Below are 19,952 nucleotides of genomic sequence, written 5' to 3'. Positions count from 1 at the left end.
TTTGAGTGGGCCATGGAGGGGGGAAGGAAGGATTTCTGGCTGGAACCCAAGGCCAGGCAGCTGGAGATTTACAACACTGCTCTATCTGCCCTGATTTCTCAGACATGGAACAGTCACCGAGGTGTGCAGAGGGCAGTCAGGGGCTTGGCTGGTTAAACAAAAACCTCACAAATAAAACTGGAATTGCAGTGAGGAATCATTGCTTTTCAGCTGCTGTATGTACAGGAACCTACGTCCTGCTGGGCTGGGGTGTGCAGGAACCTCCAACATTTAACCTTATTTCTGTGTGCTCCACACAGGGATACGGATGCTGGTTTTTTTTCAGAGGCAAGCCCTTAGAAAGCGTGGCTGGCTGATGTGGCTGCCAAAGCTCTGCCACATGGGCTTTGCTTGTCAGAAGTGAAAAACATGGCTGGTGCTTAAGGCACTTCCAGAGTAAACACCAGCAACAGTCCCTTCAGTTTTGAGACAGGCAGTCATATTTAAAAATGCCTCAGCCCTAGTGAGAAAGGCTGTGGGTCAGGGGACTGTTTCCCAGGGTTTGTTTTTTAACCCTGTGGAGATGTTTTTTAGGGACTGCATGCACTCCTCTGAAGTTTCCAGTTTGGCTGTGCTGGGCTAGTGATGCTGGCTGGTGTCTGAGCCTACACAGAGGGGACAATGCTGGATTGTTACAAATGAAACTGGTGCTAAAAAGCATAGAGCCTTTGCATCATCTGCTAAATACCAGAAATTAAATTCTTTTTTGCTTCCACCCTACCAAAGAAAACTTAAATCTGAACCTTCAGCCTGTGGAGGTCTTCAGAGGCCAACCCTGTGTAATTTATGCAAAACCAAAGCAGGAGGATGATCGTTCTCTCTCCCTACAGGCTGGCAGACAAAAAGATTTGGATCACTTTAGTGGGCCCTTATGAGACACAAGAACAGCATAATTTCATCTGTGCCTGAGTGCTTCAGCACAGTCACAATGCTGAATTGATGGCAAAAGTGTGTGGCAGCAATTACTGCCGTTGCTCTGGAAAGAAACACAAAAAATTCATTTAACTCCAGCACTCGCCACTGTAAGGTAATTTGGACATGCTATATTCCCAGCACAGTTGTAAATTCAGAAATAAGCACAGCCAGGGCTGTAGTTGGAGAGGGACTGGATGGTGCAACTGATCAAAACGTGCTCCAGAACACACTGGAGCAGAGTTTACAAAAAGCTGCCTTTTAAATCTTATGCCTACGATCTATTTCATTCTGGAACAAAATATGGTGCTTCCAGCCTACAATATGGGGTGAGTCATAGTGTTGCCATTCTGCTCCCAGCACAATTGGAGCATACCTACGGTATGAAGTGGGAGAAATATTTGGCCCAGAAGAAAGCTCCAGAATGTTTTTTTATGTACTGTCAAGACACGCTTAATAAATGGAGAGTATTCTTTCCATATTGCGTAATTCCGACTTTCCTCACTCGGGGTGTTTTTCTCAGTGGAACATGCAAGTGTGTGCTTATCTTTAATGAGTGTTTAAGCCCAGATGAGTGTAAACATGCTGATGGGAAGGACTTTCCTTGCCATGCATGGAGACAAACGTGTAATTACACCTGCACAGGGGCTGAATGAAGATATGGAGGGAAGTTTTGTAGCAGAAAGCACAAGAACTTGCTGTGGTCCATAGTCCCTCACTCTGTGTTTCTGCTGCTCCCCTCAAGGCAGAGTTCAGTGATCTCCAACATCACTCATGTGGCAATGGACTCAGCAACGCTGGGAGAAAAAGCGTGAAGGGCAGTAAAGGCAAAGCCTGGCTGCCCAGATGGAAAGGCATTGGGGCACAGGATGAAATCCCCGTCCTGGCCATGCCAATGGGAATATTGCCTTCAGCAGAGTGATTCCACTCCCTGTGTATGAGCAGACACTGAAACAGAAAAGAAATCACGATGTGATGGCCAACTGGAACAGTTTTGGCAAAGCAGACAGGGCTTAAACCTCGAGCTCTTCCAAGGGAAAAATAAAGGCAGGAGCAATTTTGTGCACACGGCGGGGGCAGGCGGGGCAGGCTGTGGGTGAGGCTTTGGTCCATGACACAGATGATTTGGCCACGATTCCTGCCCTGCAGCTGCGTGACCCTCCCGAGGCAGTGTCTCCCTCCAAATAAAATGTGAGTATTGACACAAACCTGCTTTTATGTATCGCTGTGCTTATACTAGAGACTGCTTATGGGCTGAACTTAATGTTTGCTTAATACATCCTACTCCTTGATGTTAAATGCTGTTGCTATTAACTGCTGTGATGCCTGCCGCCCGCAGGGCTTTAATGATCAAGATCATCTAAAATAACAGTGGTTCATTTTGTTTCTAAGCATTCAATAGTGTGCAATAGTGTTCCTGCTTGACATTAGGCAGTGTATGCATTATTATGCCGTGCTCATATATGAAGTGTGGTTTTTGACCAAACAGCCCAGAAACCTTTCTTGCTCTTAGTAATGAGAGCTCCCAGAATTGGAGAGCTCATGAACATTTGAACCCTCCAGAGTGTGAAGTAATAATGGCCAGCTGGTGCCATTTCAGTGGGGAAAGCAGTAAGCAAATGGCAAAGATATGAGAATTAATTCTTGTTTATATTCCACCACTGAGGGCCACTAAGAAACTAGTTTGGTTTGGTTTTAAGAGGATTTCAAAACAAAGGGGTTTCTCAAAAATCTGTGCACTGTCAGACCAGCAACATTCCTCTGTACACACAGGATCTTTGGACTTTGAGTTAGGAGCAGATTCTCAAATGAAAAATGGATTGACCACTGCTGAGACCCTCTGGAGAAATTAGGATGAGAAAAATGCCAGGAAATGTACCCCTCTTCAAACCCATCCCCTTCAGCTAAAGTGCTAAATTGTTGCTGGTATGTTCATAAGGCAGCCTGGGGTGTGTGAATGGGCTCCCTGACATTTAACCAAGGGATGGAGGAAGTCAAACACTGCTCAGGTTATATCTGCCTGGTCAGTGATGGATTGGTGTCCAGAAAACCAGGGCTAAAGTAAACTGTGGGTGAGTTATGGAAAAATTATATCTTCTTGTAATCACAGGAGCACACCAGGGACAAATTAACTCAATCCTACAAATCATTTCATCCTCATAACCTTCTGTTCACTTTGTAGTTACAAGGTGAAACAAGGGCTGTATCCTTTTGAACTCAGGACCACATCCTTTAGCCTGTGCTGCCATGCTTGCCTATGTTTGCTCCCTCCAAAAAAGCTCTTTCTTCACCCAAGGCTACGTGGATGATGGCAAACTGCAGAGGTTTTTTTTCCCTAGCAAATATGCTTTCTCTCTTGAACATTTTTCTCTGGAGTTTTTCCCACCCCTGTTCCTTCAGACATATTGATCTCCCCAGCCTCACTTCTTCCTGGTTTAATATCTGTTTTCTTTTAAGACAGCTACAAGTCTGGGAAATACACACCCTGGTGTCGAAGAGGGCAGAGGGAGGTATTTCTAGAAATTTCTAGATGACAAACAAACCACTAGAAGTTCTAGTCTTGGCTACCTTACTATAAACTCAGCCCATAGATTTTTTTTTTTTCCAGAACTGAGGTTTCCCATCTGCCAATGGATGAATATAAATCGCAGCAGATGTTAAAGAGACATCTGGAGTGTATCCATCACACTCCCTGTGCCAGTGATCAACTCCCAGTTACTCTGTATTTTTTGAGCTAAGGGAATTCGTGGCCTTCCTTCCAACTGGGTGACTGCAAAAATTGTGATGTCAAACATCTTCTGCTACAGCTCCCAAAGTCTCTGATAGAGACCTCTACTGAGCACTTGTATTTCCATAGACAAGTGTTTAATGACCACCCAAATAAGCCATTCTATAAACTAATGCAGTGGGTGCTGAGGATGGGCTTGCTGCTGGCCTGCACGGAGGACCCTGATGTCTGTGACAGGACTCTTGGCCATGGAGGAGCTGGGAACCTATAGCAGCTCAGCTGAATGAGGGGATTTGGACATCTTGGAGGTCAAAATGAGGGGAGAGGATTTCCGAAGGAACCCAAAATGTCTGCTTCAAAGTTGAACTTGAAAGGGATCTCCACCTCTACAAGGTGGCTTCAAAAGCCCTGACCTAATTTTCCATAAGAGATAGATCTATTTTTCGTCCTCTCACATCTGGCCATGGCCTGAGGTGTGCAGGCAAGAGAGAAAACTTTTCCAGCCAACTACATATTTTTCCACCCTGGGAAAGACTCCATTGTACAGTGTGAATGCCAAAGCCCAGTTTCCTTCTGGGCTCTGCACATTTTTTGAAGTTGGTGTTTATTTTGCCTGATCTGCCCTGACTTTCTGGTTCCTGTTACTGTTCTCTCCTATTGTTGCTGGTGAACTCTGGCCTGTACCAGGATTTTGGTGGGGTTGCTTTCCTTTGAGCAGGTACATGGGAGTTTTCCCAGAACCGGAGAAATGGCTTCTGTATTCCCCTGCTGATCAAGCTCTTATTCCTTTGATTATTACAAAACATGGGGAGAAATAAAGCTCAATAATGAGCCCAGTAATTAATAGGGGTTGCATCTGTGAAAAGGAGAGAGACATTGGAACTGTCGTCTTTGCTTAGCAAGAGACATCTGTGAGATGATTTTGGGGAAAATTCCCTGAAATGGAAACTATAGGTACTTCTCTAATTGTTTACAAGATTAATACAACAAGGAACGAAATTCAGAAAAAAATCCCCAAACATATGGTTTCTTTGTAATCTAGGTCTTTGACAAAAATAAAGCACAGTATTATTAATATATGAAATTTCCCTGCATGTTCTGTAAATATATAAGGGGGAAATTGACACTTCCTTCTTGAGGAAATTATCTACTGTGCATCATAAATATTTTTATTCTGATTCCTTGGGAGCTTAGAATTTTGCACAGAATTGCATGAATTAAAATACCTGCTTCTTTTTTTTTATTTTACTCATGTACTTGTCTTTTTATCATATGCCATACATTCCTTCACTTCAAGGGTTTCCTAACTTAGATTTGCTTGGCTCCAGCTCTGTGAACCTTCCAAAGTCTTGTGAGAGCATAGCCAGCCTTGAAAAGGATTGCCTAAAAATGTGTTACTTCTTCCTTTTTCGATCTGAAAGTGTATTTACCACAATTTCTTCACACTGAAGATGGCCAGACTAAAAGCCATTTATTATGGCAACAAGCATAAATATTTACAACTAATAGAGGCTATATCTAATTTTAGGCACCCACACCCACCATGCTGACTGGGAAAGGAAACCAGTCTCCTTCAGGTTGTGCTTCCAGCTCTTCTAATGAAGAAAATCCATTAGGCACCATCAGTAGTGACTTCTCACTACTTCTGTTGTCTCTGTTTTATTTCTTGCCTGACAGCTCACAGCAGGAACACGTTCAAAAGGGTTGCCCGTACAGGAAATCTGAAATTCAGTGGTCCTCAGAACACCCCAAATGAACTTCCTTAGGTCAGATGTAATTTATACTTATGACGGGATTTTGAGCCCTCCCTGGAGAAGCTCTTGGGAAGGACCAACTGTTTTAGCTCCAGGCTTATGGAATGAATCCCTCCTACCAAACAGCAGTGCCTCAGTTTGTTAACGTGACAGACAACAGAAATGCAGATATATGGGAGGGATCTTGGAGATGACGTGACAGAAATGGGAAATACAGGTTGAATTTCAACTGAACTGATTGCACATAACCCATTCCCTTAACTATAACGGTGTTCTTCCTAAGTGAATGCAGAATGAGTTCCCAGTCAGATCCTTTACTTTATATTTCCTCCATAATTTACAAGCAGCATTTCTAGAATGTGGCCACAGACACTTCCCTCCACGTCCACTGGGCATCACAGCTAAGTCCTTGCTCCAGTGTCACTAACTCTGAGGATCACTCACAGGAGCAAGATTGCATCAGGCAGAGGGAAGATGTCCCTTGAAAACCTTTGAGAGTGTTTGGGGTAAATTCCCTCTTCTGGGAATTAAACATATATCACCTTATAAATCAGAAATGTGGATTTATTGGACATTTACGCGATGACAGAAGTCATCAAAAGAGAAGAGGGAAAAAAACCCTCTGCAGTAGCCTGTACCAGGGAGAGTGAAGACACAATGAGCAAAACACAGCTCAAAGACTGTTTTCCCTTCTCCTAAGCACTTGCCTGGTTCTGCCATCGGGTTTGCCAAGGCTTGTGAGGATTGCCAACCTCTCCCTGCAGCCACTGCAGCTCTTCCTATTGAGAGAGCCCAAAACCACACCTGAACTCATGTTATTTGAAGAATTTTCCTTGGAAATTTTTGTCTTTGCTGCACAAATATTTCATTTAGAAGAAGCCTGCCCTTGGATAATAATGATTGCAATACAGTAACTGTAAAAAGGATACTAACAGCAACCAACTAGAACTGGCCAGGGGGATGATAATTCAGCTTTGCAACAACTTCTGAGGTTTTACACTTTGTTTTCATTTTACAATGGAATGAAAACAAAACCTTAAGATATTATGTTTTCAATTTGGGCCTTTTTTGCTGCACTGTCAGAAATAACCAGAGGGCCCTGGACCTCAAGAATTTGTCCTTTCAAGTATTTAAAAAATGCTTCAGCTTTTGTGAATCAGCATTTTCTCTTGGTGGGACAGTTCATGAAAATGCTCTGGCCAGAACTTTTGCTAACCCCAAAAGTTCAAAACTATGAGTCACATCCCCCAAAACATAGTTGCTACAAATCACTTGTTTTGTGATTTATGTAACTCTTCTGGACTGTCTGCTCTTAAATATACCTTTCCCCTCCATCCTCTGAGGATGTACATTTCTTTCCCACACTCCCCTCTTCTTCTCTCATTTTCACTTGGGCATTTTTTGGTTCTCATGCATGTCCTTGGCTTGTTTAACCTCCTCTAGGTTACACACAAGAAGCAACGCTGAGATAATATTTTTATGGAATGCTGTGGCAGGGGTTTGCCAGGAAAGAGGTGGCTGCTGGAAGAGACAGTGGTCACCCTGGGGTGGTCCCACCACCGCCCCCAAAGCCCTGCCTGGCTGCTTGCTGGTTCTCACTCATCTCAGATGACATTTTCCATGGGGCAGAGCTGACATCTGTCAGGAGGAAGAACATCTGCTCTCATGCCCTTGGCCCTGGCCAGCTCAGCAGCGCGGGAGGGATTCAGGAGAGACACTGGTAATAATTATCACCCAGGGCGTGTGGGGCAGCTGCTATGTGTGCAATGTCTGTGGTTTGGTTTGGGACCCAGCTGGCTCTGCAGGATCCATCTCTGGTTCTAGCCAGCTCCATGGCCTATGCTGTACCCAGGAAAGCTTTAGGAAGACAATCTGTCTTTCTTTCTCTTTAACATTTCAGGTGGAAAGACCTGGCTCATGAGAAAAAAAAAACGCAGTGTGGAAAATGAATACCAAGGAAAGGAAATGTGGCTACTCTTTCCGAAAGCTGGAGGGAGCAGCAGAAATGGGATCAGGACCTGGAAAGACTTTATGTGATGGAAAGTACAAGATGCTTTCTAGTCAGGAGGTTTTTTGTGAGATTTGTCTCATGCACCTCACCAAGACATACTGTGAATGCATTTGGCCAGGGACAAGGCTTCCCTGTGTCTTCAGGATTTTCCACCCTGTTGGACGTAGTCTCAAAATACTGTTTTCCTTGCAAAATCGTTGCAAGACTTGTATTTTTATTTTTCTTTTCCTAATCTCTCACGTTCATGCGTTTAAATAGAAGGCAGGGGGAGAGAAACCCAGTTGGGAGCACCATATGGAGAGATCACAAGTTATTGCTGTTCCTCCATTATCTTGGCAAAGATTTCCTTTGTCAAACATTATTTCAGATTTGGGACCTCATCTTGTATTCACACTCCCCATTGCTTCTTCCTTCCCTGGAAGCATTGGGAGGGACTTATGGTATTGCTACAAGGAGCTCTTTACAGGAAAGGAAATAAATTGGGCAATGTGATTCAAATAATGGAAGAATGAATTATTTCAACATTTTAGCAGTTTCCCGTGAGGGACACTCAAGGGAGAAAATGCACTTAACACTCTAAAATATTAAAATAAAAGAACCACAGCAACCTCACCCCTCTGGACTTGAACCAAACCAAATGGTTTAGGTAAATGCCCAGCAGATCTTCAAGTGGCACAACCCATGAGAGACTATTTCTATGCGTCGGCAAGGAAAATTCTCCATATTAATGATATCATGAACTGGCTCAGCTAATTTGGACTTCATCCATAAGGCTTGGTTTCTGGCAGATTAACTGAATTATTTTGAGTATGAACTCCTCTTTAAATGTTGAGATTGATCCTGTTTTTATGGCTGATATTCCTGGAAAATTATTTTCTTAAAGCTGTACTTCACATATATATATATTTTTAATGAGAGCTGCTGCTCCCTTGTATTCCTGGAACTGACTTAAAATATCCTGAGCAGTAACTAGGAGGTAACAAGATGAAGGGAACAGTGCTGGATATTTGCAATTCCCTGGTTACATTACTGGCTACCCAGAACCAAGAAGAACTGTACTGTGGAGGTTAAAAGTCTTTCTAGGAGGTTAAATAACAGCATCCTAATGGAGTCCTAGAAGTTCATAGTTTTGCTGAAAATATTGATGGCAAGTTTTCAATGAGCATAAACGGGCTCAAACTAGACAGAAACTACAAGCAATTCTCCAGTCTCCCTTGTGTTCTTGATACAGCTGAAAAGGTCAATGTGTAGCTATAACTAAACAAAAATAAAGATGCAGTTTCAAAACAGCTCTCTAGAGCTATATTGTGATTTATATGCAGATACATCACAAACCCTCAGTGAAGTTTGTGTGCCCATGTGGAGCCATTTGGGAAGCAGGATCGGACAGCCCAAAGTCTCTGGTAGTGCTCTTGTCCCAGATGGAATGGACAACATGAAGTCCTGGGCATTACTGCCACAAGCCACTGCTTGATACGGACAATAAAATAGATGGCCTCAGGGTGCATTTTCAGTGGGAGTTTGTGTCAGAGCTGAGATTCCCTGGTGGAAATGCCTCAGCCTTTAAATGAAAAGTCAAGTCTCTGCATTTCTGCTGCTTGTGGACAGGGACTTCAGCAATTGGGCTCCCAAAATTAGATATAGATGTTGACCTTATACCTAGTTATTGGAGAAATCCAGTTCTGAAATGGAGCTGGGGGGATTGCTCAGAAACCATGTGTGTCCTAGATGGGGAGGGTCTGGCCTGTGAGGACACAGCACCTGGATGGCTGCCAGCTCTGAAGACGGAGCATGAGACACTTTGTGAACTTAAAACACATTTTCCAACCTTATGGGATTTTCCTTTAAGTCTGTTCTCAGCAAAGCAGCATAGTATTGCAAATAGATGCTCTTTTGGTCCCATCTCCCAGGGGACAGAAATTAATGCTATGTTTGAACATGTATGTTTTCCCACTCATTGCTGAAGCTGTTCCTTAAAGTCTGCAGAAAGCCGAACTTGAGCAGATACTGTTAATGCCATTACTTCAAAGTTATAGCTGGAGTCAGTGCCAGAGAGTCTTTAGTGAGAGACGTGGCCTCTGTTTGCAGGGGTTGGAAAACAGTTTCAGTGAGTCATCTCAGGCATCCTCCTGCACTGTGGCAGGACCTTTCTGTCCGGCCCCTCTGCACAGCCCTCTTTAACTCTTTCAGGTGCCTAAGTGCTGGCTCCTGTGCTCATCCCTGGGACTGCTGTCTGCATGAGACACTTGCACACTGTCCTGAACCAGGAGTGAGGATGTTGGTACAGCACTGTGCTGCTTTTCCCCTCTTGCTCCAATGCCATCACCCTTCCTGACTGTGCCTTCTGTACCACTATGCTTGGGAATATTTTTTCAGCTGTCCATCTCCTTCCTTTGGGAGTTTTGTTTTTTTTGTTTTTTTCCCAGTACTTCTGCTGTCAGTGAAAGTTTTTTTTCCAGCCTCTTCTTCCCCTGAGGGTGGCTGGCATATTTATGGATTCATTGCTGTGCCAGTTCCCGAGGTAAAAAGGCAACCCTGGGGCAACCCCACTGCTGGCTTTGCTGTTCCACTGGACACACACTGAATCTGGAGAACTGTGTTAGCTGAAATAACAGTCTGTCATGGTCTTTCATGCTTTCCCCTTCCCTGGGACCCAAAACACCACTCTGGATATGAGGACTAGCTAGGGGACAACAACTCCCAGCAAGTGACCTTCTCCCCTAGGACCCTTCCAAGCCATCTTGTCTCACATATGACTTCCCATTTAAGAAGAGGTTTTGATCTAGGTCTTAAATCTATGAAGGCAGGAGAGCTCTCATTTCGAATGCAAATGATGCTAGATATTAAATAAGGTAAAGCAACATTTTTTGTAATCTTTTTATTGTTAGACATTACTTTATAACTCATTTTCCCAGATATTATTTGGGGGGGAAAAAGGGAGATGAATACTACTTCATTAATCCGGTTTAGAATTCATTCATTCACTCCCCTTTGGCATAAAACATTGGGTGACAAGTCATAAAACTTTCATTCTTTAGTAACATATTCCTTGACTTAGGTGGAAGACCCATAGCTTGAGGAACAAGGACAATAGAAGCGGAGAATGGCGAATGGTCTCTCTTAAAAGCAGATGAGAAATAGAATAACCTGTATTTTTTCATTGCAAAGATAAATAATAATTTGACAGGAGATGTCACTACTGTTTAATGACTTTGTCTGAACAGAACAATTGAAGGAAATATGTTTGCTCTTCCTCATCCCTTGTCATTTCCATGATGTCAATAGGTCTGGCCATAACAACTGGAAAGTTAGAACATAGGAAAGGCACTGACTGCATGGCAAAATCTACTCAGTGATGCAGAGCAGCCACAATGTGTATCACTAGTGCAGACACCAAAGTATCAAGTTTATCAAGAGAGCAGAAAATGAGAAGCAAGTTTTAGTGGAAGTATTTAGCATTGACCTGATCAGTAACTAAGCCATTGCAATGATGATTTAGGGAAAACACTGCCACATCAGGCAGAAATGAAGTTTTTACATGTCTAGGAATTTGGTTTCTTAGACTCCTTTGCTAAATTTTCGTTTTTCTTTTTCCTTCCTACATGTGGAGCATCTCCTGCTGTAAAGCATTTGCTTGACTGCCTGGTCTGGCACCACCCATAAAGTGGCTTTGTCCCCTCATGTGGGTTGCTTGGCCACATGTCCTGAGTCAATTATTGATTTTGAGATAGTGGATGTGATTAAGGTCAAGCTGTAAAGATTGTCCTTCAAGGGCCAGAGGCCACAGTTTCAGTTTTGGTGTTCTCAGCTGATGTCACCTCCTGCAATGCTACGCAGATGACGAGGGGAGGGAATGACCAGGCCTGACTGTCTTGGAGTAGGGGAGAAGGGTCACTTTTTCAAATCAATTTGTGTGTCTTTGCAGCAGCCCACTGCTGGGCAAGCAAAATTCCAAAATCTGTTTGCCCATCCACATTTCAGAAGAATCACACCAAAAAGTTATTTTCTAAATCCTGGGGCATGAGGTGCTAGGTTGGGCCAAACTCACAGCCTGATGTCTTCATCTCTGACATAACAGTGAGCAGCTTTAAGATAAATTTCCATTCACCAGGCAAATGTAAGTGTTGTCCTGAACTTTAAACCAAGGTCGTGCCAGCTCATTTCTTGCAGAAGTTTTTTTCATTAGCTTATGATAGCACTCAGTCTCCCCAATACATGGTTCAACCCCCTTTTTTTGCAAACCTTGTTAAGATTTTGTCCTCAAGAACTTTTATAAAGTGATAAGTTCCCTGGGTTAGTCACATACCATGCAAAGAAATATTTCTTTTTAAGCCATTTGACTTTTCCATCTTTCCAATCCATTCCCTCAGGCCTCTGGCTGACCTTGAGAAAAATCCCATCACTCTACATCCAAACCACCAATGCACTTTCAAATGGTCTAACTCCTTGTTTAGTATTCTTTGTGATTCCTCTTGCCCTTCAAGCACCACATATCTAATACAAAAGAGTAGACAGCGGGGCTTAGGTGGAATTTAGGCTGGATAAATCTGGATAAAGCAACATGGCTGCTCCATCAACTCCTCTAATTCCCAGACTATCCTTCGTGATGTGCGCCGTAGTTTGCTTACTCTTAACACCCCGTTTTCAGCCTGCCAATGTCATTCATGGTGCTGTATTGTCCCCTGCTGTGCCTGAAGTTCAAGGACATCCGCTGGCTGCTGACATGGGCTGGAGAAATCAGTCCTCTCTGTTGGGCAGCTGCAGCTCCTGGGCTGTCAGCTGAGTCCTGGCTCACCAGCAAGATGCTGGTGGGTGTGGGATTGGTGCGGAGCTCTCCTGGGCCTCTCTGGAGCACAAAGTCAAAGTAAAACCAAACCAGGAGTGGCAGCAGTACTAAGAGAAGCTGCACAGCACAGCCAGAGGCAAAGGTAAGAAGCAGCTCAGGTGCTGCAGGCTCATCCCCATTCACAGCTGTGGCGGTAGGGGACAGTGGGGACTTTGTCACCACCACTCAGTGGTCAGTGCTCAGAGCAATGCTGCAGAAACCATCTGTCCTGAGAAACAGAAACCCAAAGCACACACCTCTGTCTCCACGGCCTTCAAGTGGATTGTGCAGGGGCAGGACAATACAGGGATGTGTGTAAGGAAGAGATAGCAGTGATAGTTATCTCGGGTCTTTGCATACTGGAAACACCTTCAGAAGGAAGAGGCCCTAAGATGCTTGGCGGTGTATGTGGACCTACCCAAAGGAGTGTGGAATGACCATGGTGATTCAGGCAAAAGGCATCTTTTCGGGAAAAGTACTGTTCAGGCTTCCTGGATGTGAAAAAGCCTGAGGACCACTACATCACCTCTGACTTGTATGACTCAGGACAGAATTAAACCTTCTGTGGGGAGACTGAGAATTAGTGGTTCTGTAAAATTCATCTTCAAAAAATCCGGCCATGAAAACTTTTGAATTGCACTGGTGCATTTCTGTTGTGTCGTCATACCTTCCATGTTTTATTGAGATTCCTGGTCTCAATAAAACATATCTCCCTGGATGTTACCAAGAGGATTGGCAGAGAAGTCTCTTCAGCTCCTGAGAGGCAAAATGAGCGCATCTGTTCAGTGGCTACCATTTTAAAGGACAGATCTTGAAAGAGTCAATGCTTTCTTGTCTCAAGAATAAAGTTCAAATCTGTGTGATCAAAATTGGATGAACATTAAAAAGAAAAAAAAAAACAAAACCCCACTGCAAATACCAAATACAGCTCCATTTCAGTGCTATTTATATCTATTTGAGTTTAATGACCCCAAACATTGTATGAAGAGTTTCTCTAATGTGCTACCAAGACTGTTTATAGGAGACAACTGTCTCAAGAATGTGGCAGTGTGAAGACTCCCACGGCATCACCCGTGCAGAAATTGCTGATCTACTTGGGCAGTCTCTTCCTGTCAGAGTTTCAATGGGGAAAAAAAAAAGTGATGGTCTTGGGGTTAAAGTTATCACTTACACACCATGGCAAGCAGGGATGGGTTGAAACCAGTGTGCCTTAGCAATCAATAAAAAATGGCTAGCACACCAAAAGCGTGGATAGATGTGCTCTTGTGTCCGTAGCTAGAGAAATTTGGGATGTTAGGGCTCCCACTGGGCTTCTGCCATGTCTTGGCTGGTGTTTCCTGTCCCTTGGGGAGAGGCTGCAAGGCAGAGATCCTGCCTACCCCAGGACAGAGGGCAACCAGCCATGGGCAGCCCCAGCATCACTGATAGCCCACTTCCAACTCCTTTCTTTCATGGGAGGACGCGAGGAGCAGGGATTTGGGTCAGTGCTGTGACATACATGCAGGATATAACAGATTTGTGGATTTGCACAGGTACAAGCTGCCTGCTCTGGGCAAGAGCAGTAGTACTGCTTCTATGCTACTAAAAATTCCAGAGCAGGAGACTCTCCCTTCTTGCATATCTTGTCTGGACAACAAGGTTGGGATCAGTGCTCTGGTGATGAGACTGGTGATGCTCCAGCTCACTTCAGTGCAAAGTCGGACAGATTGCATTGAATCATCACCAAAGAACGAAAAATGTGTCTCCTAACAGTAAGTACTATCGCTCTTCTTCCATATTGCTTTTAATTTACAGAGCCCCAGTCAGGGCTGAGCTATTCTGTATGCTATTAATTAGCTGATCACATGCCAATGCTAATTTTTTTCAAATGGGTTCACTATTTATAAATATTCACCAGTTTGTGCCGACACATGCGGGGAGGGAGGGACATATTTACACCATCTACTTTTTGCAGATTCTTTGCCATTCTCCTTTGGAGGGATTGACCTCTCTCATTTGTCAAAGATGCAGCTTTGGCTCCTTCAGCTGTTTGTACGGTATTCATCTCTGTACTATGCCTGAACTAGAGTTGAATTTAAGACTCACAACCCTCTTCTCCTCAGACTTCAGCCCTCTAATGAGTCCAATTACCCTTGTCTGCACAGTGGGCTGACAAATTAGCTGCATGCCATCCTTACTGCTCCTTAAGCATGGAGAGGTTTTGTTTTTGTTTTTGGTTTTTTTTTTTTTTTACTTACAAGAAATGCACTTTTGGAATAGACTAGAATGGAATAGAGTAGTTTCAATCAGATGGAGCCTACAGTGATCATCTAGTCCAATGCTCGACCATTTCAGGGCTGACCAAAACTCAGAGCACATCATTAAGGGCTTATTAAATTCTGACAACCTTGGGGCATTGACCACCTCTTCAGGAAGCTGAATATAAAGTTTAGGGAAAATAAATTTCATGCTAAAAATTGCTAGGTTTTTAGGCTTAATGAATGTGAAATGGGATGCCCAGTGGCTCCCTAAGAAACAACACACTTTTTTCTTCTGTATTTCGCAGACAAGCCAGCTAACTTTGGTACTATTAGACCAACTCTGTGAGTTGTTGAATTGAGTTTTTTTGTTGGTCCAACCTCAGCCCTAAATAAACATTTGTAACCTCACATAGCTAGGCACAATACAAGTCACCCTGGCTGAGAGACCTTTGCTCATGGAAAACCAGCATTTGACGTTCAAAAGACGGAGTGGAACCAGCATGTTAAAGCATCTACTCACTATCCAAACAGTCCCTATTGTTACAGTTATTGCCAGCAATATCCTGTTTGTCCCTGGGATTGCACTTTGGTGAGCCTGTCCTAGAAACAGCCATTTGCCTTGTGGCTAAACACTTTCAGTGCAGGACTTGGAAATTCACCAAAGCAAGGAAACCTACTCAGGGCTCTTGTCTTCAGCAAAATCTCTTAAAAAACCAAAAAAAAACCCAAAAAACCCCCCAAAAAACCAAAACAAACAAAAAAACCCCCAAAAAACCCAAACAACAACAACAACAACAACTCCCCAAAAAACCACAAACAAAAAAAACACCTTGAGAAATAACCAGACTCATAAAATTCCATGCATCCAATGAAAGGAACCGTTTTTATATCCAAGTAACAAATTTACCCTCCCCATCTGTCTGGCATTGCTCTGATACTACTCTACACCCGTCACATCCCAACTCTGGCAACAGGCCCTGAAGAAATTCGGTTTTGTGGACTGTGGGTGAAATCTGTGGCAGAATATTACTAATGTGGAGCTAATAACTGGCCTGGGCTTTTGTACAGTGCAGCTGCACACCTGCTGAGCCACCAAGAGCTTTTTGTGTCAGGCACCGCTGCGTACGAGTTGTAAACGCTGTGTGAGTTATCTGCAGGAATATCTGCTCCTTCCCCAAGTCACATTCAGCCACTGCCTTTGATTTTCTTAGAGCTCAACTTTTATAAAGTGGTTTCAAGCTCTTTCATGTGAAAGGCACTGAATAAGCACGGTGCAGATCAAATACTGCAGGAACTCATCTCTTTGCTTCTTCTGGACCACTCCTGTCACTACATCCACCTGCTTCAGCTGCAGGAGCTAAGGAGATGAGATGCAGCAGGGCAAGTGCACAGAGCTGGTGCTTCAGGGCCATGAACAGTTAATGCCTTGGCCACGGCACTGGTGCAGCTGGAGCTGTTCCCAAAGCTGGGCTGGAGAGCATCACTGTCTCCCCCGAGTCGCTGGAGCCGTGGCAGTGAGAAACTGCTCTGAGATCACCACTGGAATCCTTGGGTTTTAATGCTTCCCCTCCCCACCCCCTACATTTTCCATCAGAAAGAAGTAAATTGATAAATGCCCCTGGAGTCACAACCAGGCTGTGACCTGCTGTGGCAAGTGGAAGCCCTTGCTGACACACTACTGCTGGTAGTAATGCCTGGGTAGAAAACCTTCCATGGAAAGTGAAGCTTTGCAAATTATCTGCAGCAATTAATTGTTTCTGAGCATTTCCAGCACAGAAAAGAACCACTGAATCTGATGTTCTCAGCTTGTTCGAGAAAACAGAAAGAATTGGTTTCTGCAGTGGCGAGGACAGGGTAGACAAACCAGTTCCCTGGGGTAAATTCAAGTGTGATTTTCCAGAGTCTCCTAAACCTTTCAGGATCTGTCCATGTGTGCAGCTTTCCCATGTGCTGTGCTGCCTGTGCTGTCCCCATGCCCGTGGTACCTCTGTGACAGTGGTACTGCCGTGACACCTCTCCTCTTCACCATGGGCTGCCACACAGATGGATGTGGAAAATCCAGTGGAAGATCCCAAAAACTGAAAGCTCAGCTGCAAGGTTGCCCCAAGTGTGTTCTTTGTTCAGTCAATACCCATGGTATTTTAAATAGACTGTAATGTCATGCAATATTTTTGAGAGTGGGATTATTTTCCCAACACACTGCTCCAGAAGTAATGCCAACTGCTCGACTCTGTGTGCAATTTTGTAGTGAAACCAGTTTAATAAATTCTGGGATTTCTCAAAAAACCTGAAATTCCATTTGTGATCAATGCTAGTTCTGACCACTGCTGCTGGACAGGGATTGTCTCAGAACAGCATGTAAATATACAGAGTTGTTTTTTTCCCCTTATCTTTATGAGTTTTCTCATTGAAATTACTTTTATATTTATGTGTTATAGTAGTTAAGAAGGCAGATAAAAATAGCTGGAGATATTTTAGAGGCTTAATCTTCAAACCCTGAAAATGAGACTTGATTTAAAGGTCCTTGCACACTCCTTTCACCCCAAGGAAATCAAGATTATGCTGCTTCATCTTCCCATCCTTCTCTCAACCCTCGTATCCCTCAGTAACTTTTTGAGCCCACTGGCAATTTCCAACACTTCTGACAGGGGAAATGGAATCAAAGCAAGTTCCTGCGAGTCACCTGTGGCTGGTTAGGGAGGAGAGAGGAGAAACTCAGAGTGCAGCCCCCACCAAGTGCCAGCCTGCCTGGCTGGCATCACTGCCCTTGTGTTGCACAGCCCCCACACATGAATGTGCCCCCAGGCTCACACCAAAACCACAAAGACAGATGCCCACATGGTCTGGCACCAGCTATTGGATGGCTTTTCCATGGGCAGAAGTATTTGTAGGGCATGGAGGAGAGTGGGAGAAGGGCAGTGGCTGCTGGGATCAGGATTTTGTAAGGGATGAGCAGATCTGAAGTTATCACAGGAAAGTGGGAGCTGTTGCAATACAAGGCAGCCCTTAGGGATTTGGGCTCATGGGAGCACACATTTCCAACAGGCAATATTCTGCTGTGTATCTTGCCCGTGGAAATGTTTTTTTCTGAAGCGATCACTCGATTTGTCTGGTGGGAAGGGCAGAGAAAAGAGAGAGCTGCTTGCATTAGAAGTGACGCTGCCCACTCTGGTGGAGAAAAAGGTCTTCACATTTCCACGGATCAGATTCTGCAATTGCACAGCTTTGTTTGGCCAGTCCATCTGCTAAACCTGAGACAAAGCCAGAACACAAACAGGGATTTTTCCCATTACAGAATACCAAATCTATGATAAGCCACGCCATGAAAACTCAGTTTTTAAGGAAGTGGGGAGAGAATGAGGGAAACTCCAACTGCTGCTGCAAGATAAGCAATGAGTTTTGCACTGTTTCTAGAATCTGTGTGTCAGGGATCTCATAAAAAATCCCCGTAAGCCAAAGGAGCACTGTGAGAAGAAAAACAGCAGAATTGGAGATAGTAACATTTAAGCAGATGTCTGAACACCAGCTTTAGCCTATGAAACATCTGCGTGATAACTTTGGACACAGCTGGATAAAGTCAGTAATTGCTACAGAAGGAGGCCTGTGAGTATTGTACTTAATCTGTGGGTCTGTTTTGCACAGCAATGCAGCGAGTATAACTGATGATCTTGATTATGTTTGTGTTTTTTTCTTGTACTACAAATTCCCCTACTACGAAGGATTCAAATCAGTCACCTCTTCTGCTTTTCACTACCACCAAGTCGTCGTATTTAAATCTATTTATAGATGGAGTAACAAACATCTCTGAAAGGAGAGTTTTACACTGACAGCTTGGAAAGACACTATGCTGGTTTTCTCAAAGATCACTCCTGAAACTAGATATATTCTCAAAGATTATTCCTTAAATAGGATATAAATATTGTAATTTATGCATCATTTGCCAAGAGGGACAAGATTGTGATAACATATATATATATATATATATGTATATATATAGTCTTCGCAACTGCAGACTGCAAAGCTCAGAACTTCAAAAACTAACCATGAATACAAATTGATAAAGTTTGAATTACATTTGTTGTCCCAAAGCACAGTGGATTTAACTGCAGCCCTAACGCTTCTTGTTGGCCAAAAACAAGACAAAAAATCGGAAGAAAACAAATAAGTTCTCTGAATAAATCCTGCATTGCCCCAGTTTTATGAGCTGCCATCTAAGCTGCCTGGCAGCCATCCAGGCCTGAATGACATTCCCGGACAAGAAGTAACCCATGCACCCCTTTTGAACTGTCCTCTCCTCGAGCTTCCTTCACCTCCCACCCGGCCCTCCTGCAGCTCTCGACGAAATCTCTTTTAAAGCCCTTCCTTACCTGCATAGTGGTCAAACACGGTGGGGACGTACTCCTCCGGGAAGGCGTCATTGGCATAGCTCATCAGCAAACAGGTTTTCCCAACTGCACCATCCCCAACCACCACGCATTTCAGCATCTTCTTGGTGCTGCTCCTGCTCCCGTCAGTGCAGTTGTCATTTTCCTCCTTGCAGTTCATTCTTGCTGCTGCCGCCGCTGCTCTTGCTGCTCCCAGGACTTCCAAGAGCACATGAAGGAAAAATGAAGTGCGATTGTATTGACTTTTCCTGAGTTTGGAGAAGGAGGGGGGTTGGGGGTGGCGGGAGGGGGGGGGGGGGGGGAAGCAGCAAATCTCAAACTCAGGAAATCATACTAATGTTTCCAGGCTGTCACAGCCGCTTCTAACAGTTTCCAGATCAGTCAAGAGAATCATCGAGGTGAATAAATTAAACGCACGGAGAGGAATATCATAAAAAAAAGCCGGGTGATCTGTCCTTCTTCGTTTGTCCCAGTCAGGAAATCCTCATCCTGCCCGGCCGTTCTCAGTCTTTATTGCGATTTCAAAAAACATCAGCAGCCTGCGGCTTCGATCCGCGTCTCTCTTCCTCCAGCCTGGCCGCAGGAACCAGGGATTCCTGTTAAATCCACCCCATTTTCCATTTCACTTCTAACATGGAGGAGAGTCTGGAGGTTTTTAATGGAGTTTTTCCTTTCTTTCTCCAGCTTGCTGTGTGTCAGGAAATCATGGGTTTCCTGCCGAATTCCATATTAGGATCAGTGGGCTTGTGAAGGGCTGCAAACAATGGGAGCTCTGTGTGTATTTGTACTTTGGAGGAACTCTGCCAGGACATGGAGAAAGGAAAACACTAGAGGTCCCCCTGCAGAATGAAGTTTTTTAGGCTCTCCTCTCCATCCAGCGCTCCCGCTGCTCCCCGGGCTGCCGGCACCGGCCGGGAGGATTTGGGAGAACAGGGAATGCGGGAGTGCTGGACACGCATGGCCAGGCTGCGAGCTCTGCCCCTGTTCCAGGGATTCCTGCTGATCCCAGGCATGATCTCCTCTGATCTCTGATAGGTATCTTCTCCCATTTGGGAAAG

At 44.2% G+C, this 19,952-nt stretch overlaps 1 protein-coding gene across 2 annotated transcripts in view; it reads right to left on the bottom strand.

Annotated features, from left to right (window-relative positions):
• RHOJ (ras homolog family member J) overlaps window positions 1-19,637 on the bottom strand; it is a 60,662-nt gene extending 41,025 nt beyond the window's left edge. For both annotated transcript variants that reach the window (XR_005701281.1, XM_040066657.1), the window contains exon 1: window positions 18,877-19,637. Coding sequence is in view for 1 of the 2 variants with exons in the window: in XM_040066657.1 (XP_039922591.1) it covers window positions 18,877-19,054 (178 nt within the window). In the remaining variant the exon portion in view is untranslated. The remainder of the gene's footprint in view (window positions 1-18,876) is intronic.
• Between the last annotated feature and the right edge of the window lie 315 nt (window positions 19,638-19,952).

The sequence above is a fragment of the Hirundo rustica genome, chromosome 6, assembly GCF_015227805.2.
Source record: "Hirundo rustica isolate bHirRus1 chromosome 6, bHirRus1.pri.v3, whole genome shotgun sequence".
In the NCBI taxonomy this organism is placed as follows: Eukaryota; Metazoa; Chordata; class Aves; order Passeriformes; family Hirundinidae; genus Hirundo; species Hirundo rustica.
Note: the sequence above shows the minus strand (reverse complement) of the source record. Positions and strands in the feature narration are given on the sequence as shown.